This window comes from Phaseolus vulgaris, chromosome 2 (assembly GCF_051622355.1).
Source record: "Phaseolus vulgaris cultivar YP4 chromosome 2, ASM5162235v1, whole genome shotgun sequence".
Lineage (NCBI taxonomy): Eukaryota > Viridiplantae > Streptophyta > Magnoliopsida > Fabales > Fabaceae > Phaseolus > Phaseolus vulgaris.
Window position 1 is genome coordinate 21,318,435 of NC_143499.1, and position 17,906 is coordinate 21,336,340.

General features: G+C 31.4%; 1 protein-coding gene across 2 annotated transcripts; it reads left to right on the forward strand.

The window, feature by feature from the left end:
- The first annotated feature begins 11,257 nt into the window (after positions 1–11,257).
- Positions 11,258–16,985, forward strand: LOC137810896 (chromosome-associated kinesin). 2 transcript variants are annotated; one of them, XM_068612388.2, is made up of 8 exons: positions 11,258–11,491; positions 13,205–13,271; positions 13,849–13,926; positions 15,659–15,711; positions 15,895–16,031; positions 16,123–16,187; positions 16,518–16,576; positions 16,663–16,985. In XM_068612388.2, the coding sequence occupies exons 1-8, from the start codon at positions 11,336–11,338 to the stop codon at positions 16,750–16,752; spliced, it is 705 nt and encodes a 234-aa protein (XP_068468489.1). In that variant the 5' UTR covers positions 11,258–11,335; the 3' UTR covers positions 16,753–16,985. The 2 variants fall into 2 exon arrangements, 1 of the variants encoding a protein (XP_068468489.1); XR_016518504.1 differs by having other exon boundaries at positions 11,269–11,491; positions 15,659–15,760.
- Positions 16,986–17,906: the final 921 nt, after the last annotated feature.

Sequence of the window (17,906 nt, forward strand, 5' to 3'; positions counted from 1 at the left end):
GGTTTTCTCTATTTTTCTGGTTTTCTGCCTATATATGTGTAAATCTGTGTGTTCTATTAAGTCTGGTTTATCATGTTGTTATGTATGCCTTATATATGCACAAATTCTGTTTTGCAGGATCTATCAAATTCAAATACTACAACACAAGCAAACCAAAGATTTATCTTTATCAAATAGGGGGAGATTATTGAACAAGGTATTTTGATGTCTCCAAATCCAAGAGGAATGCTTGAAAACCTTGTTGCTAGTTGTGTGTGTGTGTGTGTGTTTAGTAGTCTTTGAATTGTTAATTCACTCTTTAAGATGATCCAAGGTTAATTGAATCTTAATCATTTTGAAAAGATGAGTTTTCTAAAGAGTGTGAAATTTCAACCTGTTGAAATGTCGATTCAACCAAATGTTTAACACTTAGTGGCTTTTAAAATGAGTTTGAAAAGCTTGACTTTGTTTTGAATTTGTTGTCAAACTGATTCAACCGGTTGTTTTGAGAATTCAACTGGTTGTTTTTTCTGAAAATCTTAACAAAATTTTGTTAAGTGGTTCCAATCTGTTTTAAATTATTCCAACAACTTTTGGTTTTTAATTTAACTGCTTTGACCATTTGATTGAAGTATAAAAAGGTTGTTTTACACTCCTATGCATTAACTAAGAAAGAGAGATTAATCAAAAACAATTTTCAAGATTTCAAAGAGCTTTTGGATTATCTCAAGTGTGGAATAGGATTGAGTCTTGTAATTCTGAACTTTAATCTTTGATTTACCCAGGTGTATTCTATTCCATTCTTCCTTGAACATTGTATTTCTGTGTGTGGTGTAGTTTCAGAAGGTGTTTCTGGAAACTTTATGGTTTGCCAAAAGTGGTGTGTGTTCTTGAGGGGTTCAAGATCATGACTTTTGGTGATGGAAGAGGCCCCAACACCAATCCATTGAAAGGCCACCAAAATGTGAAATTGAGGCAACCACTAGAGTTATGGTCAAAGATGGGCCAAGAGGACGCATTCTACATGTCATAAACTCTAGTGTAGAATAGTTTTTACATTTTTGTCAAAAGTAGCATAGTTTAATTCTTTTGTATTTTTGTTGAAACATGCAAAGTGGTACCTAAAATGCTAACCTAAGTTTAATTAGAGTTTTCTACTCCTAATTAAACTTAGGTCCAACCCACATTTAGCCTAAGTGGAGTGTAAGGTTCTAGAACTCATAGCACATGGAAGAATTCTAGAACCTACCTCACATGTGCTGAATTTAGGAGTCACCTTCCCATGTGCCAACATTTGAATTACCCTCCAATTCTCTTTTCATATTCAGCCCACTCTTGCTATATATATAGGAGCTTAGGTCATGTAAAAAAAGATTAATACATGAGTGAATTGTTGCCAAAATTGTGCCAATATCACTCTTTGCCCAAAACCTCCTAGGTTAGGCTATTGATCTTCCTAAACCGTCACCTTCCAAGTAGAGTTGGCCTCACCACTCTCAAATCCTACCTATCATGCACCTTCAAGGTCACCACCACTCCTAGGAGGACCTTGTTCCATCTCCAATTCATGAAGCTTCCGCAAATCACCTTCAAAACCGAAAAGAGGAGGGCACAAATCCATCATTTGGTGTGTGTTTTGTAATCTAGGTTTGATTACTTTGTGAATTCTCAGTGGTTTGCTGAGGTCTGGATGAAGCTCTTGGTAAGAGTGAATTAGTATAAACATCTTGTGTGAATCTCTCTATCCCTACACTCATTAAACTGTTTTATCTTTTTTTTTTCAAATCTGCTAGTATAAATAGTCGATTGTTTCGTGAAAACAACTGGTTGATTTTCTGGAATCAAACTTAAAACAATTTTCTATTTGGCTGGAAAAAAAATTAATTGATTAATTCTTCATAGTTTTTCACTCTACCTTCAATATTTGCGAAAAATCTTTCAAAAACAATTCACCCCCTCTTGTTTTAAGGCCTCTAATTCTAACACATATCCTTAGTGATAGTAAAAGTGTTGGCCATTTCATTGAAGTTAGAAGGTCTCACTCCATTAGATTTTAACTATTTAAATTAGTGGCAATACATGGACCAATGCCACTAGATTCGTGATTTAACATTTATTAGTGTCCCCATGAAAGGTTCCCTCAAAGGCATGATGTTAATCATATGATAAGTTGTTAATGGATGATTTTGAAGGGGCTAACATGACTTTATTAAAGGGTTCATTGGAGGTAGTTTTAAGAGGACAAAGGTCAAAATGATGGTAGATGCGGTACAATTCGATCTGGATACCACCAGAAGGTTATGTTTGGGATTATTTTTTAGGAAGGAGGATAAATAGTCTCATGGTTTTTTATGAGGGCTTGAATGATAAATTAAGAGACTTTTGATTCATTTTCTTCTTTTGTAAACAATGTGCGAGTATAATCTACTACTTTTTTTCCAAGGCTCAAGCCCATGGATGAGCTTACAAACATAGGGATGGAGAGAAGGTTGGAAGAGTGTTGTAGCACGAGTGGAGGTTCACCTTGATGGTACATTGAGAGCTTTTTATAGGCTCGCGGAGATGGTAGATGTGAGGCTTAAGTAGAAGATTAGGGTGAAGATAGAAATTTTAAGGTAGTTGATGGTGAGGGGTTCGTCTGTTGTAGTTTATGTAAGTGTTTGTTTGAGGTGGTGGTAAAGGATGGTAAAAGGTGTGTCTATAAAGGGTGTAAGGCAATAGAGTTGTTGAATGGCTTCATCCTCAACATCATTAATTTGTTTAGTGGTGGTATTGGGTGATTTGTATGAAGATGTTCATGCAATAAAAGCTTGAAGCCTACTAAAGGAACAACTTTAGTGACTCATTTAGTAAGATTACAATGTTGAGACACTAATTTTTTTCCTAATGAGAGGTTGATTATCTTCAAAATCCCTCACCCTCTTTTGGTTGTGGTGGAAGGAAACTTGTAGGAAAACCCTAACCTTTTCAAACTTTGTTGGAGTTATTGTCGTGGATGTTGTTATTATTATTATTATGGTTCTTGTGCAAAATATTGTTGTTTTGGTGCACATTATATTCTTGGACACTTGAGTTGAGGTCAAAGATCAACATGTGCTTGACTATTAAGTGATGCAACATCCGAGTTATTGTCACACATCATTAAGTCCTCAAAATTTTGTGTTTTTTGTCCAACCCATCACCAAGATCGATGGGTAAGATTGTCCTTCCTCCTCTTACGTGTTTTTCCATTTTCTTTAGGAGTGAGCTTGATGAGCTTCCTAAATAATCTTAAGATTTAAAATGTCTCGTTGAACTAATCATCCATATGAATGAAGCTTGAGTCAAGTAGTCGCTAACCCGTTGATGTCACAAACCGGAGCCTTCTTCAATAGTCTAAAGTCAAACTTGAGGTGCATATGTTTGACACTAAATAATGGTTGTTTCACCATGAAATCTCCCTTGTTGACGATTTTTTGGTGTACTTGAGGTTCAAATGATGGAATAACTTATAGAAAATCTTGTATATATGTAAAATTCTAGTCAACAAGTCGAGTAGGAGACATTAGAGGTATCCTTTTACAGTAATGGAAAAATTGATGTAGAGGAGGTGTAAAAGGTTGAACAAAGTGTTCATCACTAGATGGTAGATGATGTACCAACCAAACTCTATCATGGGGTCCTTAGATTCCATCATTTGTAGTATATGTTTAATGCATATTTGTTTAAGTAGAAAAAAGACTCTAGAAGTGGAGTTGAATACAAACCACAAGACTTTTCTCACAAAACAGTTAGATAATCAAACAGATAAAAAAAACTTTCACAAAACAACACAACTTATACTAGTTCACCTATAACTCTGAAGTATACTTTAAGAAATTCTTAAATGGTTTCATTAATAAAACTTTGATTAAAATTGAATACACTATCGCTCTTGGTTATCCCTTCTCAATCTCCACTTGAGATTGAGAACTCTAGTATTCTTAATTGTTAATTTTGGCTATAACTAATAAGATAAATTAAAGGAAGGTTAACTCTCACAAAAAGAATACAAAATAAGGACATCCTCACAAGTGAGTAAATTTAAGAAATAAAGAATACAAAGGTTTAACACTCTCCCACTAAAGAAAAAAATACAAAAAAGAAACTCAGAACAAAATCAATAGAAAGAATATTGCAGTCACATGTTTGATCTACTAATTTCCTTGTATTTATATAGGTCTTTAGGAATATGATCATTGCTTGCATAATATTTTGAAATAAGATATTTTTATGCTTAATAACATGACTAATTGATTCTTTGCATATATAAGAGTGATGTCGCATTGTTAGTGGATCAATGTCCATGTATAGAAGATTGCACTTCTTTATTTGAACTTTAAAGTAATATATAAAGAAACATGTGTAGAGCATGAGAGCTTTGATGTTTCAAATCCATGATAAAGCTTGAAGTTGTGCTGCTTTTGGTTTGAGTTTAGATTAGAGTGTTTAGAATCTATGTAAAGATCAATTCTTGACCCTTGCACAAAGCTTGCCCAATCTATTTTAAAAAGCAAAGTGTTTTTCTAAGCAAAGAGAAAAACAATCGGTTGAATTATCGAAATAATCAGTTGTTTGTCACTTCGCTTGTTTAAAGGTTTTAAAACTGTTTTTGACTTGGTTATGTAACTGTCTAACCAATTCAACCGGTTAAAACGAATTTTCAACTGGTTGATTGTGACATTTCCTAACCGTTTTTTGAAAACCTATTAATTTATTTTGGGTGTGATCAAAACTGCTTTGGCTCATAAATGTTGCCTAGAACGGCTAGTTTTTAGTGTTATAAATATAGCTTTGCTTTCAAAACAAAAACACAAGTTTTTACACAGTTTGAAATCAAAGTGAGATTGAGATTATTTTTGAAAGAATTTTTTCAAAGTTTGCAAGATTGTTGTTTAGCTTTGCATTGGTACAAGATTTGATCATAAGACTTCCTGGTTTCAGTAATCTCAGGTGTTTTCTATTCCTTTCATGATTCTTGTAATTGTACTTTCATAAACTTGTAAGTGTGTGTGTGTGAAATTCTGCAAAGTCAAAGGGTGTTCTGACTTGAGGTGTGTGGTTGCAAACAGGGTGAGTGGGTCTTGTGGTTTTCAAGGTCACCTCTTTGTGGTTGTGTTGTTGTAATTTGTAAGTGATTACTAGTGAAACCCAGTGGTTGTTCTGGGAACTGGATGTAGCTCAAGGTTGAGTGAACTAGTATAAAATTGGCTGTGTAAATCTTTCTCTCTCTCACTCCTTACAACATGCAATAATATATGATAAAATATATTATGATTACTTTTAGATATGCTTTTGCGTTTCTCAATTTCTTTTGATATCAATTAATTCCTAAAAAGACTTTTTTTTTTTGCATGTTGTTGGACTCTTTTCTTTCTTTAATAAGAAAATATAGTGTTTTGAATGTTGTTGGATAAAATTAATTTGATTAGAAAAAATATCCACCTTTAAAGATTTACCTTATTCTTTAAATGGAATACTAAATTGTGATTTGGCTTTAATCACATGCTTATTTATAGTAAATATAATAGATGAATTTTCAAGCATATATAAGGATAACATTAGAAGATTTTGATGACTATAACTTTCTTAGTCAAAACACATGTGAGAATGTTAATGTTAGATCACACATTAATTTAATTACTCACTCATATATGTATCATTAAAACGTTTTTTTGCAATAAGGCATGTAAAACACTAATAGGGGTCGTATGATAGTTTAAGAAATAGGTTCACAACAATTTTTACAAACATTTAGACAATGACCAAGAGTTAAAAAAAATCATGTAATAGACATTAATACAATGACCAAAAGTTAAAAAACTCATGTAATAGACATTAATAGTGAAAATATTGATTTGTACTAGTTCACCTCAAACGGTTGATCAAGTTCTTACATGAAGGTGTTTAAAGATTTTGATGATGAAGATTGTGTTAGAATATATGGCCTTAAACGAGAGGGAGGGTGAATTGTTTAAGAAAGATTTTTAGAAACTTTTAAGCTTAGAATGAAAATACTTCAAGAAAACCTTGATTAAGAAATCAGTTTTTCCAAAACATAAAGCAAAAGCACAATACTGGAAAAACAATCAGTTGTTTTATCGAAACAATCGGTTGTTTATACCAGTTATCAAATAACAAAACTGAATTTTAAGAGATAGGGATAGAGAGATTGTACACAGTTGTTTATACTGGTTCACTCCAAACCCAGAGCTACATCCAGTCTTCTCAGAAACCCTGAGGAAATCCACTAAGCAATCACACCTTGATCACTTACACATCAACCAAGAGAATGACCTTGAACACCTCAAGAAACACACTCTCCTTGGCCAACACACCAACACTAAGATTGTTGATCTTGATCCCCTCAAGAACACATAGCCAATCTCAGCAAACACAGAAACAAAACTTGTTTAACAGAGTACAAGGATTACACTTGTTACAGAAGATAATCTGAAATCAATACAAGTAGAATCCTATTCCATACACTTTGATCAATCACAAACTCTTAGCAATCTCAGCTCTTTGAAAAACTCAAAAACTCTTAGCAAAAACTTGTCAAAGATTAATTGTCAAAAACTATTTTTCTGAATATATTCAAAGATGTAGTTTGTTATCAAATCTTAACAAACTCTTAAATTGCATTTAAAGATTGGTCAAAGCATTTAATGACTGGAGCGTAAGCAGTTAAATCATTTAAAGTTCAGTCAAAGATAAAACAGTTTTTCTGTTATGGTCCCAAAACAAACAATCGGTTGTTTCCTCGAATCAATCGGTTGTTTTGGTTCTTAACAGTTCAACCATTTTAAAAACAATTTTCAATCTTTTTCTCAAAACACCTAAGTATATGTTGTTTCGACAAAATAATCAGTTGTTTTAACTTAGTTTGAAAACATTTTACTTTCACAAAAATTTAGAATGCCTATGCTTTAGATTTAATCAAAGGGTGGATTACAACATCCAAACTACCCCAGAACTAAGCTAAACCAGCACAGCAACATCAAGCACAGCAGAGGCTTCAACATCCTTCAAAGGATTTGGATTCTTCAAAGCTTGAACACCACTTGGTTCAACAGATTGACCCATTGTGTTGTATGTTACAAGCTTTCATGATTGAATGTGTGTAAATCATTCACATAGCTAACAAGCATAAGTCACCATAACTTACAAAGTTTTTTATGATTTTCGAAAATTGTTTATGAAAAGGTTTCATGAACAAATTAATCAATTATTACATGCAATAATCTATTATCATAAGTTATATAATTGATTGTCATTATTAATAATTGATTATGGTTTGATCAACACAAATTATTTAAAAACATCCCTTTCACTAATAATCAATTATCCTTTTGTTTAATCGATTATGTGTTGTTATTTTTTCAAAGCCATCATTTTCATTGATAACTAATTATCTTTATTAATAATCAATTAAGTTTTCAATTGTATAAAAAGTTTCTTACATTGCTTATACTAATAATTGATTATCACTTAGAATAATTTATTATCACTTACATTGCTTATACTAATAATTGATTATCACTTAGAATAATTTATTATCACTTAGAATAATAAATTATCATTCTCAAATGTAAAAACTTTGCTTGCACAAATAATTGATTAGGTGAAAACCTAATCGCTTATATTATTGTAGGTTTGCTTTCAGAAATAACAAAGAATAAAATAATCGATTAATGTTTTATAATATTTCTTGAAATATACAAATTACATTAAAAAATCTATTAAACATTCAATAATATCTTCAATAAGCTTTAAACTTGGTGAAAAACACTCTTTTGTTGTAAGAGCAATTTGATGGTTGTGTGGTGATCTTCTTACTTGATTACTCATTGTTATACATTTTTGCGATCCATTAGTCGTAATATCTTATGAATTCTTATAAACTTTTGTTATACATTTGGTTGGTGTATTTGTTATAGTGTGTATTTGCATTACTTGGTATTTTTATTTTGAAGGTTGTTCAAGGGAATTGTAGGTGCATTGTCTTGAAGTGTGATTGCATGTTTCACATGTGTAGTGTCGTTGTAGTCTAAACATTTGAAGATAGTAAATACAATCGTTCTAATGTTAAGTTGGTTGATACTAGATATAGAATCGATTGGTTCAAACTAGTCTAAAATTTATTGAGCAATATTTCTTTCTTTATCTATTTTGTACCTTTTTCATTTAGGGGTGACAATACAGGGCAAGCCATGCGGGCCGTCCAACGGACTATGCGGGCCGTCCAACGGACTATGCGGGCCGTCCTGCGGCCCATTACCAAAAAGTGCGGGACGGACTCACTAATCTAGCCCCCTGACTCGCTTTGGCCCACCCCGCATAACCTGCAGCCCGCGGGCCAACAGCGGGGCGAGTTGGTCCGCATAAATAAAAAAATAATTATTTTTTTTGTAAAAAAAATCATACCCCATTCATCCATTATTCCAGTGTGACCTTTATTTTGATTTATTTTATTTTAAAAAATTGAATTTAATGTACTAAAAAAATGAATGTTTTATTTTAATCATCTAAAGGATTTAATATTAAGAATGATAGTGAATTTAGTTTTAAGTAAAGTGTTATATTTAAATTTTTTTAATAAAAAATAGTATAAAGAAGAGATTTCAATAGGATAGTTAAAAAATTAGTCATCTTCATTAAAATATTTTGTAGCAAAACTTTGATAAGATACTCTTATACATTTACACACATATATAGGAAAAAATAGATGCAAAGTAAAACTTTAATTATTTTTAATCAAGCCTTCTAACAACACTCATACTTGAATTTATATTTTTATCTTAATTAAATGAATTGAAACACAGATAAAAAATTTATTTGTCAATAGCAGGAATAAGTTTTTTTTATAATTAACGAAATTTTAATTTTTCAAAAAAGATTCTTATGCGAGCTGGCCTGCAGGCCCACACTTACTTCTTATGCGGCGCGGACCAGTGAAATGAGTCTGCACTCCTAGCATGGGGCGGGTCAGCCCGTATCACCACCCCTATTTTCATTACCTTGCAAGAATCTTAACTCCTTAATCAAGTGCTTTAAGAAACATTTTTCAAAATTTGTTAAATGGAAAAATATAATAGAAAACACCAATTCACCCCTTCTTAATATTGAACAACTTTTTATTAGTTATATAAACCTCAGTTAAGTTCAATTTTCCTTTACAAATTAAAAAGGATTTCACTAATAAAAAAATGATTGCAAGTATCACTACCACTTATAACTTGCAACAAGTACATAAAATCACTCATGATGATCAACTAATCTTCGTCTAAGATTGAACATTGAGTATACAATACCTCTTTAGACTAAATCCACAGAGTCTCTTTATGCTATAATAACAAATTGTTAGGTGTTTACGAGGGAACTTTCACAAAGAAGATATTACAAATAAAAAATCATTGCTTCTAAGTTTTAACTTCACTTATTGAGAAAAATTTACAAAATGAACTCACTTTAAGTGGTCTATTAGACACATAAAAATTGCTTAGCACTTAGAAGCTTTAAGGCTCACCTTTACATGCAGAAATCATGTAAGACATATGGTTTTCACTTAATTTCATTAGTAGCATTTAGAGTTTAAGGTTAAAAGTTTTCTTCTATAGACGTCCTAAATCAAATTGTTGAATATGCTTGACTTTTGATTGATACATTTCACAATAACACTCAAAGTGTTGTAGAAAAGACAATATTTTTTTTGTTACTCCTCTCTTATTGTGACAATATCATTTTGAGCATACAAACTTAGATGATATTTGTATTGTGCAAGAATCATCTTTAGGATATGTTCTTGATAAATTTTTTATACATTTTACAATGTGTCTTATGTTAAACTTGTGTACAAATGAGTATAAGGATAACTGCATTAGCATCTTGTAGTTCTTCAACTAGACTACATATTGTAATTTTCTTTATTTTGCGTCTCATAAGTTGTTATCTCGTGCATATGTGCATATAACATTTTGAGTATGACAAGTCTTAGATTTATAGTTTACGTTTAAGCCTTTGTAGCACTTGTTTAGAGATTTTGTCTGAAAATAATATACATCTTGTACATTTTCAATCTTCAAAGTTTTATTTTAATTTTATAATAATACATCATAAGTTAGTATTAGTAAGTTATTAAATATACCAAAACATGTTAGTATTCCTTATCATCTAAATAAATATATTGAACATATATATAAGTTAAAACTTGCATGTTATTTTAAACTTCACTCATGTCTTAACAACTTTTAATCAAAATACCTATAGAAAAAAATAGATAAATCATAACTATATATATATATATATATAAATTTATTTATTTTCTTTGTTAACTTTTAAACTTGTAATCAAAATACCTATAAAAAAATTAGATAAATCATAACTATATATATATAAATTTATTTATTTTCTTTGTTAACTTTTAAAATATACTCAAAGTTATATAGGCTATTAAATTTTAATATAATTACAAATAAATAAAAATACTCTATGTCAAGAGATCTTTTAGACAACCATGTTAGTTCTACAAACATCTATTGACTAGTCAAAGGCAATTTCTTCCTGCACCATATCATTCATGACATGCACTCAACACAAAATTTAAAATCCAACATTGTCCTTGATTTCATTTTTGCGTACGGATGTACAAATTCGAAAGTGATTTTTATACATTCCGGATTTCAAAATTCGGAAGGTCATTTTCGTATTTTATTTAAGCTTTTGGATGATCATATCCAGAAGTGAGTTATGAGTTCTGGATTTTCATATCCAGAATGGTATGCTGTAAACGATATTGAGGATTGAGATTCATAACTCATTTATGTTTGCTTACACATCTTGATATCCAGAATGTCATTTATGTTGTCCAAACTTTTGGATGGTAAAATCCGAAAATAACATATTAGTTCTGGATTTATAAATCCAAAACTTTGTGATTTGACTTACGAATATGAATATCCCAAAGACAAATTTTTTAATTCATTAAAAATAAAATTGACATTTTATGTTAATGTGTTGGGTAGAATATAGTACAAGAGAATCACCCTGGTCAAATCCTAATCCTTGGATAAAAGGTTTGAGTTCAATATCATTCAAACCAAACCATTGGTCTTTATATTTCACATTAGATTATTTATAATAAATTATACAATTTATTTATTAAAAATATTTATTTATTTTATATTTAAAAATAGTTATTTTGATATAATTTCAACTAAAAAAATACTTATTGTTTTAATACACGCTAAAATGCAATTAATTAAATAATGTGTGCTTGTTAACTAGGCATAGTTTGTATACAGTGCAGCGCAACCTACACCCTACGCACTATCGGACAATGGCAAAGGCAGATTCGTCGACCTCTTCAGACGGAGATGCGTCCCTGGACGCCGCTCCATCGCTGGCCACCATTGCGGAGAATCTTCAGCGTTCTGCCATTCAATCTGCTCGGACTGTGCAACATAGCTCTTCAACACAGTTCCATGCCTTTCAGGTTTCCCCTTCCTCTTTTCATCTCATAGGAATCTTCTATGTTATTTGCGTTATACGCAATGTGGAGGGATAATATTCCCTGTTTGCTGAATTTCTTTGGTAGTTGGTTAGGAGGTGGATGCCGAATTCAGTGAGGGTTTACATTCCTCTCTTCTTTATTTACTGGAATCAAACAGAAAGAAAAGAGATGAGAGTAACAAAAGGATTGCCTTCAGTTTTATTCACGGAGAGACTAGGTTATGGCACAATTTTACACTATAGGGTTGAATTATCTGTGGCCACTACTCCATTACATGATACTTAATATTCAATTGAGATCTTAAAAGACAAAAAAAAAATAATCACCTCATTTGTTGATTGAATCTGTATGGATTTTGTGAGTTTTTATTTTTATTTTTAGGTACAAAGGTCATTCCCAATAAACAATCTCACCCAAATATGCGAGACTTTTCAACTCTCTCATTCATACTATTCTCAATCTTAACTGTGATAGCAGGAGAGTTCTCTGTTCCAATTTCAAATGTTTTTTTTACCTATAAGTATTTGTGTTTTTCTATTTGTTTGAGTTATTGTCATGATCATTTTTTCAACAACATTCTCTAGACTCCTTTGTGATCAATGAGTGGAGAAATATCGCTTGTAGGAAGGAATTCTATGGAAACAACAAACAAAGAAAATCGTGATGCATTAGAATTCACTCTTTCATAAATTATTGATAAAGTACTTATAGAGACTCTCTCATTTTAATAATGATTTATAAAATAATTAAATAATAATGTAAAACTGTGCATATCTTCAACTTTTATTTGTTTTTATTTCACTTTATTTAAATTATTTTAATCTTGAATTAATATGTCAACCACTTATAAAACTTAAAAGTTTGTCAGACTGAACTAAACATAATTCCTAGTATTTTACAACAGGGTTTTTCGGAAAGCTCAAATATGACCCTTTAAGAAAGTGTTGTTGGAAAGCACGTGCTCTATTTCTTTCTCTACTAGTGTAGAAGATAGATACCATTGGGCAGCAACCAAGATTCCCTGGCCATAGCAGTGGAGCAGTTGAATTTAGAGGGGGGATTTAGAAGAAGATACAAAAGAATAATTTAGTGCGAATTTAGAGGATGGGAATGCTGTGGTATTCAAGATAATGTAGTGCTATATACAGGTTCCGTATAACATACATGACATATCACTGCTGTTGATACATTTTGCCCTTCTACTAGTGCAAATGTCAACATAACCACTCTATCATTATTGCGGCTACTGCTAATCCTAATTTATCTTCATCAGCAGGCAAGTGACCTTTGCCACTGTCACCATTAACTCTGTTTCTCACGTTGCCGTAACCATCACTATTATTTTTGCTATCCTGATTTTCATTGAGTGAAACACTATGCCACCTTATCTCTGTCTTTGTAATAATGTATTAAGTCTGTTATTTATATCTATTTAATTTTAAAATTATAGCAGCTATATTATACTTTGTTTTTTTTATTATTCACTCAAGCATTAAAATTAAACTTATAATTTAATTTCCTGATTCTTTTTATAGTCATATGGGAAATTGAAGCTCTGAACTAATTTGGAACTCTAATGACATGTTATCATATGATTTAACCTGCTGTCTAAGTAATGAAGCTTTATTTTTTTTATCCCTTGGTAAAATATGAATGGCTCCAAAACTCATCTGATTATGCATGATTCTTTTGCAGAATTCTTTACCAGAAGCAGCATCACAGTATAGGACATATGAAGATGCTTTCTTCAATAAAGTTAAAGGTGATTAAAAATTGATACTATTGATATAGTGTTGGTTGTGTCTTTCAACTTTTATGATCTTTTTTGTTGGTTTAATCAAGGTTTTGGCAAAAGTAAGGTTAAAGTTTTATGGCAGTGTGTAAAATATGCGATTGTTTAAAAAAATTATTGGATATGCTTGCATTTCTTTGGTACCTATACTTGTTATGTCAAAGCTTATGTTTATGGCTTCTATTTGATATTCAATTAACAATTGTTTCTTCAAGGTTTATTTTTTGCAGAAAGATCATGCACCCTTTCTATACTTGAGCCTTTCCTTGCTTTTATTGTATTTAATTTTTTCTTACCCTGGTAGTAAAGGATTCTTGAGTCTTTTGTCTAGCAGTAAGAGGAATGCGGATATCTTTTGAATTTTATATTTTACAGGAGGAGTAAATGTCATCAATCTTATTTTAAATTTATTTTTCATAGATGAGCTAACACACTGAATGTTATTAATCTTTGAATAAGTTGGTGGCCATAAAACAACTGAATGTTTCTGTTCTGTGGTGATCTTTTACATAGCATTGGTGTATCTTCTTATGTCTTACGTTTGCAGATGGATTGATGATTGTAAAGGAGAATCCAGCTTTAGGTGCAGGAGTAGCTATTTCTGCTGCTCTTTTGGTTATGCGAGGTAACATTTTTCCTATCATTTTCACATATATTTTACTTTGGCATTTCGATTTTTCTTAGGTTTAATTCAATATTTATGCATCTTGATACAAATTACCATATTGTAGCAAAACTTGGGAAAATAATGCAGGAACACTGCTTTTTCTTTATGTATTCAGATTATTTTCTTGTTTTGCTTTTGGTTTTGTCTTTAATGTAGTTTCGATTGTAGTCACATGAGATTTGAACTTTTAATGACTGAAAAGTTGGGTTTAGATAGGACTTGTATAATCTGGCTTAGACTTGGTAATATACAATTAATTTGAATTAGTCCTTGATATATTTTTCCCAACTTTGGCTGTAATTCTGCTACGAAGCTGCTATTTTCTATTTTCCTTGCGTCTAGTGGTATTGAAGACATGGTGAGGCTTAGAGTAGAAATGTAATTGGCATGAGCTGAAGATTTGTTATGTGTAACACGCATCACAGAGACATACATAATGTTCGAGCCTTCACTAAAATAAAGAAGGCAAACTTGCTCTTGTAGGCGGGATGGTAGTCTAGAGTAGAAGATCATTGTAGAAGGGCTTCTCCACCAAACTATAATATCTTGATGAATCATAGATCCTCAAAAGGCACCTGATTTACCACATGAAGACTTCAATGAATAACTTGCTTTTAGTTTATACAATCAAGAAATCACAATATATATGGAAGATGATATGCCAAATCAAGGATAAAAAAATCAAAATATATTCCAGTAAGCTATCCTATTGAAAAATTTCAACAGTATAATGACATTTTAGACACCAGCTTTTGGAATTTTCAGTATTAAAAAATAGATTTAATTGATATATGTAGGTTCTTGAACTATTTTACAATTTTCAATTAAGACCCTGACACTCTTTTTTTAATTGGGTCCTTCCGACTAACTGCTGTTACAAAAAATTAATTGTTCAAGTCAGATGTGAGTTTGCAATAAAGTTATCTGGTGAAGTCATAGAGAAATTTGTGAAAAAATATCTGGGTTGAGTGGACTTGCAGAGGTGTGAATATTTGGTTGAAAATACTGGATTCAAAACCTGAAGAGGTTAATACTCGGTGCAAATCTCCATATGTGGTGATATTGGATTCAGAACCTAAATAGGTCCTTGTTATATATTTTTCATAATTGCGGGGAGATGAAGTGGTTCAATTAAAAAAATAAATGAAGTTTAAGAATCCAATTGAAAAACGAGTTTAGCCTAATTAAAATTTAGTAAATAGTCCAGAGATTTGCGAGAGCAATTTAGCCTAAAAATATTGATTGATTGACTCAGATATCAATCTCTTAATGATGCTCGTGGTAGGGATCTTAATTGCTCAGTTTTGGAGGTCAAGACGCAATAATTTCAATGTTTTCAAATATTAAAATATTCAAAATATCTTTGAATACTGAGTGGAAGATTTCAAGAATGTGCTAAAAATTCAAGTTTAAGGGGAACTGATGTAAGACACACTAAGGGTTTAGTATTAGACCTGAGAAAACTATAGAAAAAACCATTTAAAAATAGCTTTGCTTGAATTGTTTTTTGATATACCCCAGTGCCATTTATTGATTTGTGTAGCTGACCGATATAGTGTGGTATAAATGTATGTGCTTTTGTTGCATCTCTTTGTGGAAAATGCGATCATTATGACTCTACTGTACTGTATCCCAAGTCTCGATGTTTGTATTTGTTTCAATCAAATTGAATTGTTTTTTGGTTTTGCAGCTCCAAGAAGGTTTCTGTTTCGTCAAACATTAGGTCGATTCCAGAGTGAGGAGGTATTACTCGGTTGAACAATCAAGATGCTTCCCTTACCTATGTTCTTACGTACTGCTCCTTTCCAATTCTGATGCATCACGTGCACTTTCCTTATTTGTATCTTTACTTCCTACCAGTTCTGCATTAAAAATTGTAATATTTCTCCAGTGCATATTCTGATATTCTTTCACCTTTTCACGTAGGCACGGTATGCTAGAACTGAGAAGAGTGTAAAGGACTTCAACCTTTCAGTGGATTTACTGAAGAAGGAGAGTGGAAAACTGCTTCAAAGGACAGCTCTTGCTGAGAAGGAAATGAAATACGGGCATTCCGAACTACTGTATGTATTATTATTAGTTAAAGAAAGGACGTTCCTTTTTATTACTGCTAAAGTATGCCTGAAGTTTATTAATTTAAATAAACGTATATAGGAGCGCTGGAAGCCAATTTCAACAGCTGGCAAAATCAGCATACAAGGTTGAAAACCGCGCTATTGGTATGCTATCTTTCTCTCTTCTTTCTTTTAAGTAACTTGAGATAAAATGTTGAATTTAATTAGAATATAGTGATAATGTAGAAGTTTCTTTTGTAGTGATGTCATCCAATCATGAATCACTGTAATTAAAATTATTGACTCTTTGTAATAATTACTTCAACAGTCTATAAATTCTTTTATACACAAAATTAACAATTTTTTATCCCATTTTTTCCACTCTTTTGTTTGAAAAGAAGAAAATCCGGAGCTCCATCATGCCTTATATTTGCTTTGGCGATTGTGTTATATATATTGTGGCCTTGGGATTTACCTTCATTTATCATGATTTAGATTTGCTAGACAAGCTGCGGTATATACCAAATCGTGAAGCTCTGGCACTTCGAGCTGAGGCAAGCAAACTATATCTGTGTGTTTCCCCAAATTTCAGTAATGTTCATTTCTTATTGATTTCTCTCTGCCTCAAAAAACGTGACAGGTTGCTTCTATGGTTTCAAATTTGAAGGATCAGAGATCTGCGCTGAACAAACGGATTGTGAAGATCAACGAGTTAGGGGTTCCTGTATGAATGAATTAATGAACAAGTTGTAGAGACCTTCTCTTGATGCACACCCATCACCAGGTTTTGCTCAATAAATTCTCTTGTTAAGTAGATATCTTTACGTATAATACTGACCCATGTCCAGGGGCATTTCTTGTTTTGATTTCAAGCTCACAGTATGTTTGATGGAGTGTAATATTTTAACAATAAAACAAATTACGTAATACTTTTCATTAATATATATCAGTTTATGTTCTTCATTTTTTTACCCAACTGCAAAAGGAAGAAAACCTGCTTTTCTCTTCTTTTTCTATCATCTAATAACCCAAACATCTACTCTTTTCTTTTACTTAATCCTATTTAGGGGTGGATATCTCTTTGGCTCAACAAGGACATGCGAATTAGATTTTTTTAAAATATTAATATAAATATACAAGAATTTTGAGTCTCATCCATTTGTGAATTTTAAAGATTTTAAAACTGTTTGATGTAAATTTGACCTTATGATTATTGAGGTGTTAACAACACGATAATATCTCATTTTGAATTTTTAACATGTTAATCTCCTATTTATGTATTTAACAGTATAGTACGGGATATGCAATAAAATAAAAACACATACAACATTCATTATTTTCCAAATGAAAATGTCTAATATTTAGTACTGGTTTAATTATTTTAGTTTTAATTGATGAACTGTGAACTTTTTTGAGGTTTTGTTGACTTCATATGTTTAAAAATTATTGATGCGGATATAGATAAAAATATTTCATCCAATGAGATTAATGTAGATAAACCTAACTGAGTCTCAAATATCAAATAAAAGGGTTAGGAATCATTTTCTACTATGTGAAATTTTTATATCTTGAAAAACCTATGCAACATCTTGATGGGAAATTAAGGGATAACTGTAAATATTGTAAGAAATACCTTGTGAGTGGTAGGAGTGAAAATGAAACCTCAACTTTATTTTATCACTCATAGATGTGAGAAAAAGTCACATGATAGAATTTTAGAGAAACTTGTGTTGGATCATATGCTGGAAAATTAAGAAGTTGTGAATATTATGTTAATGTCAGTATTAATTATTGAGTCAAACAATTTAAATATTGGGATTTTTTTTTTGGTTTTCAAAACAATAATAATGTTTTTGTCTTATTTTTAGTTTAACAATATAAAAG

What these genes read in the sequence shown, in the direction of transcription:
- LOC137810896 (XM_068612388.2), top strand. Translation starts at nt 11,336, where the DNA reads ATGGCAAAGGCAGATTCGTCGACCTCTTCAGACGGAGATGCGTCCCTG. An exon ending in CACAGTTCCATGCCTTTCAG is followed by an intron (nt 11,492 to 13,204) that starts GTTTCCCCTTCC and finishes ATTCTTTTGCAG; the next exon opens with AATTCTTTACCAGAAGCAGC. An exon ending in GGTTGAAAACCGCGCTATTG is followed by an intron (nt 16,188 to 16,517) that starts GTATGCTATCTT and finishes ATCATGATTTAG; the next exon opens with ATTTGCTAGACAAGCTGCGG.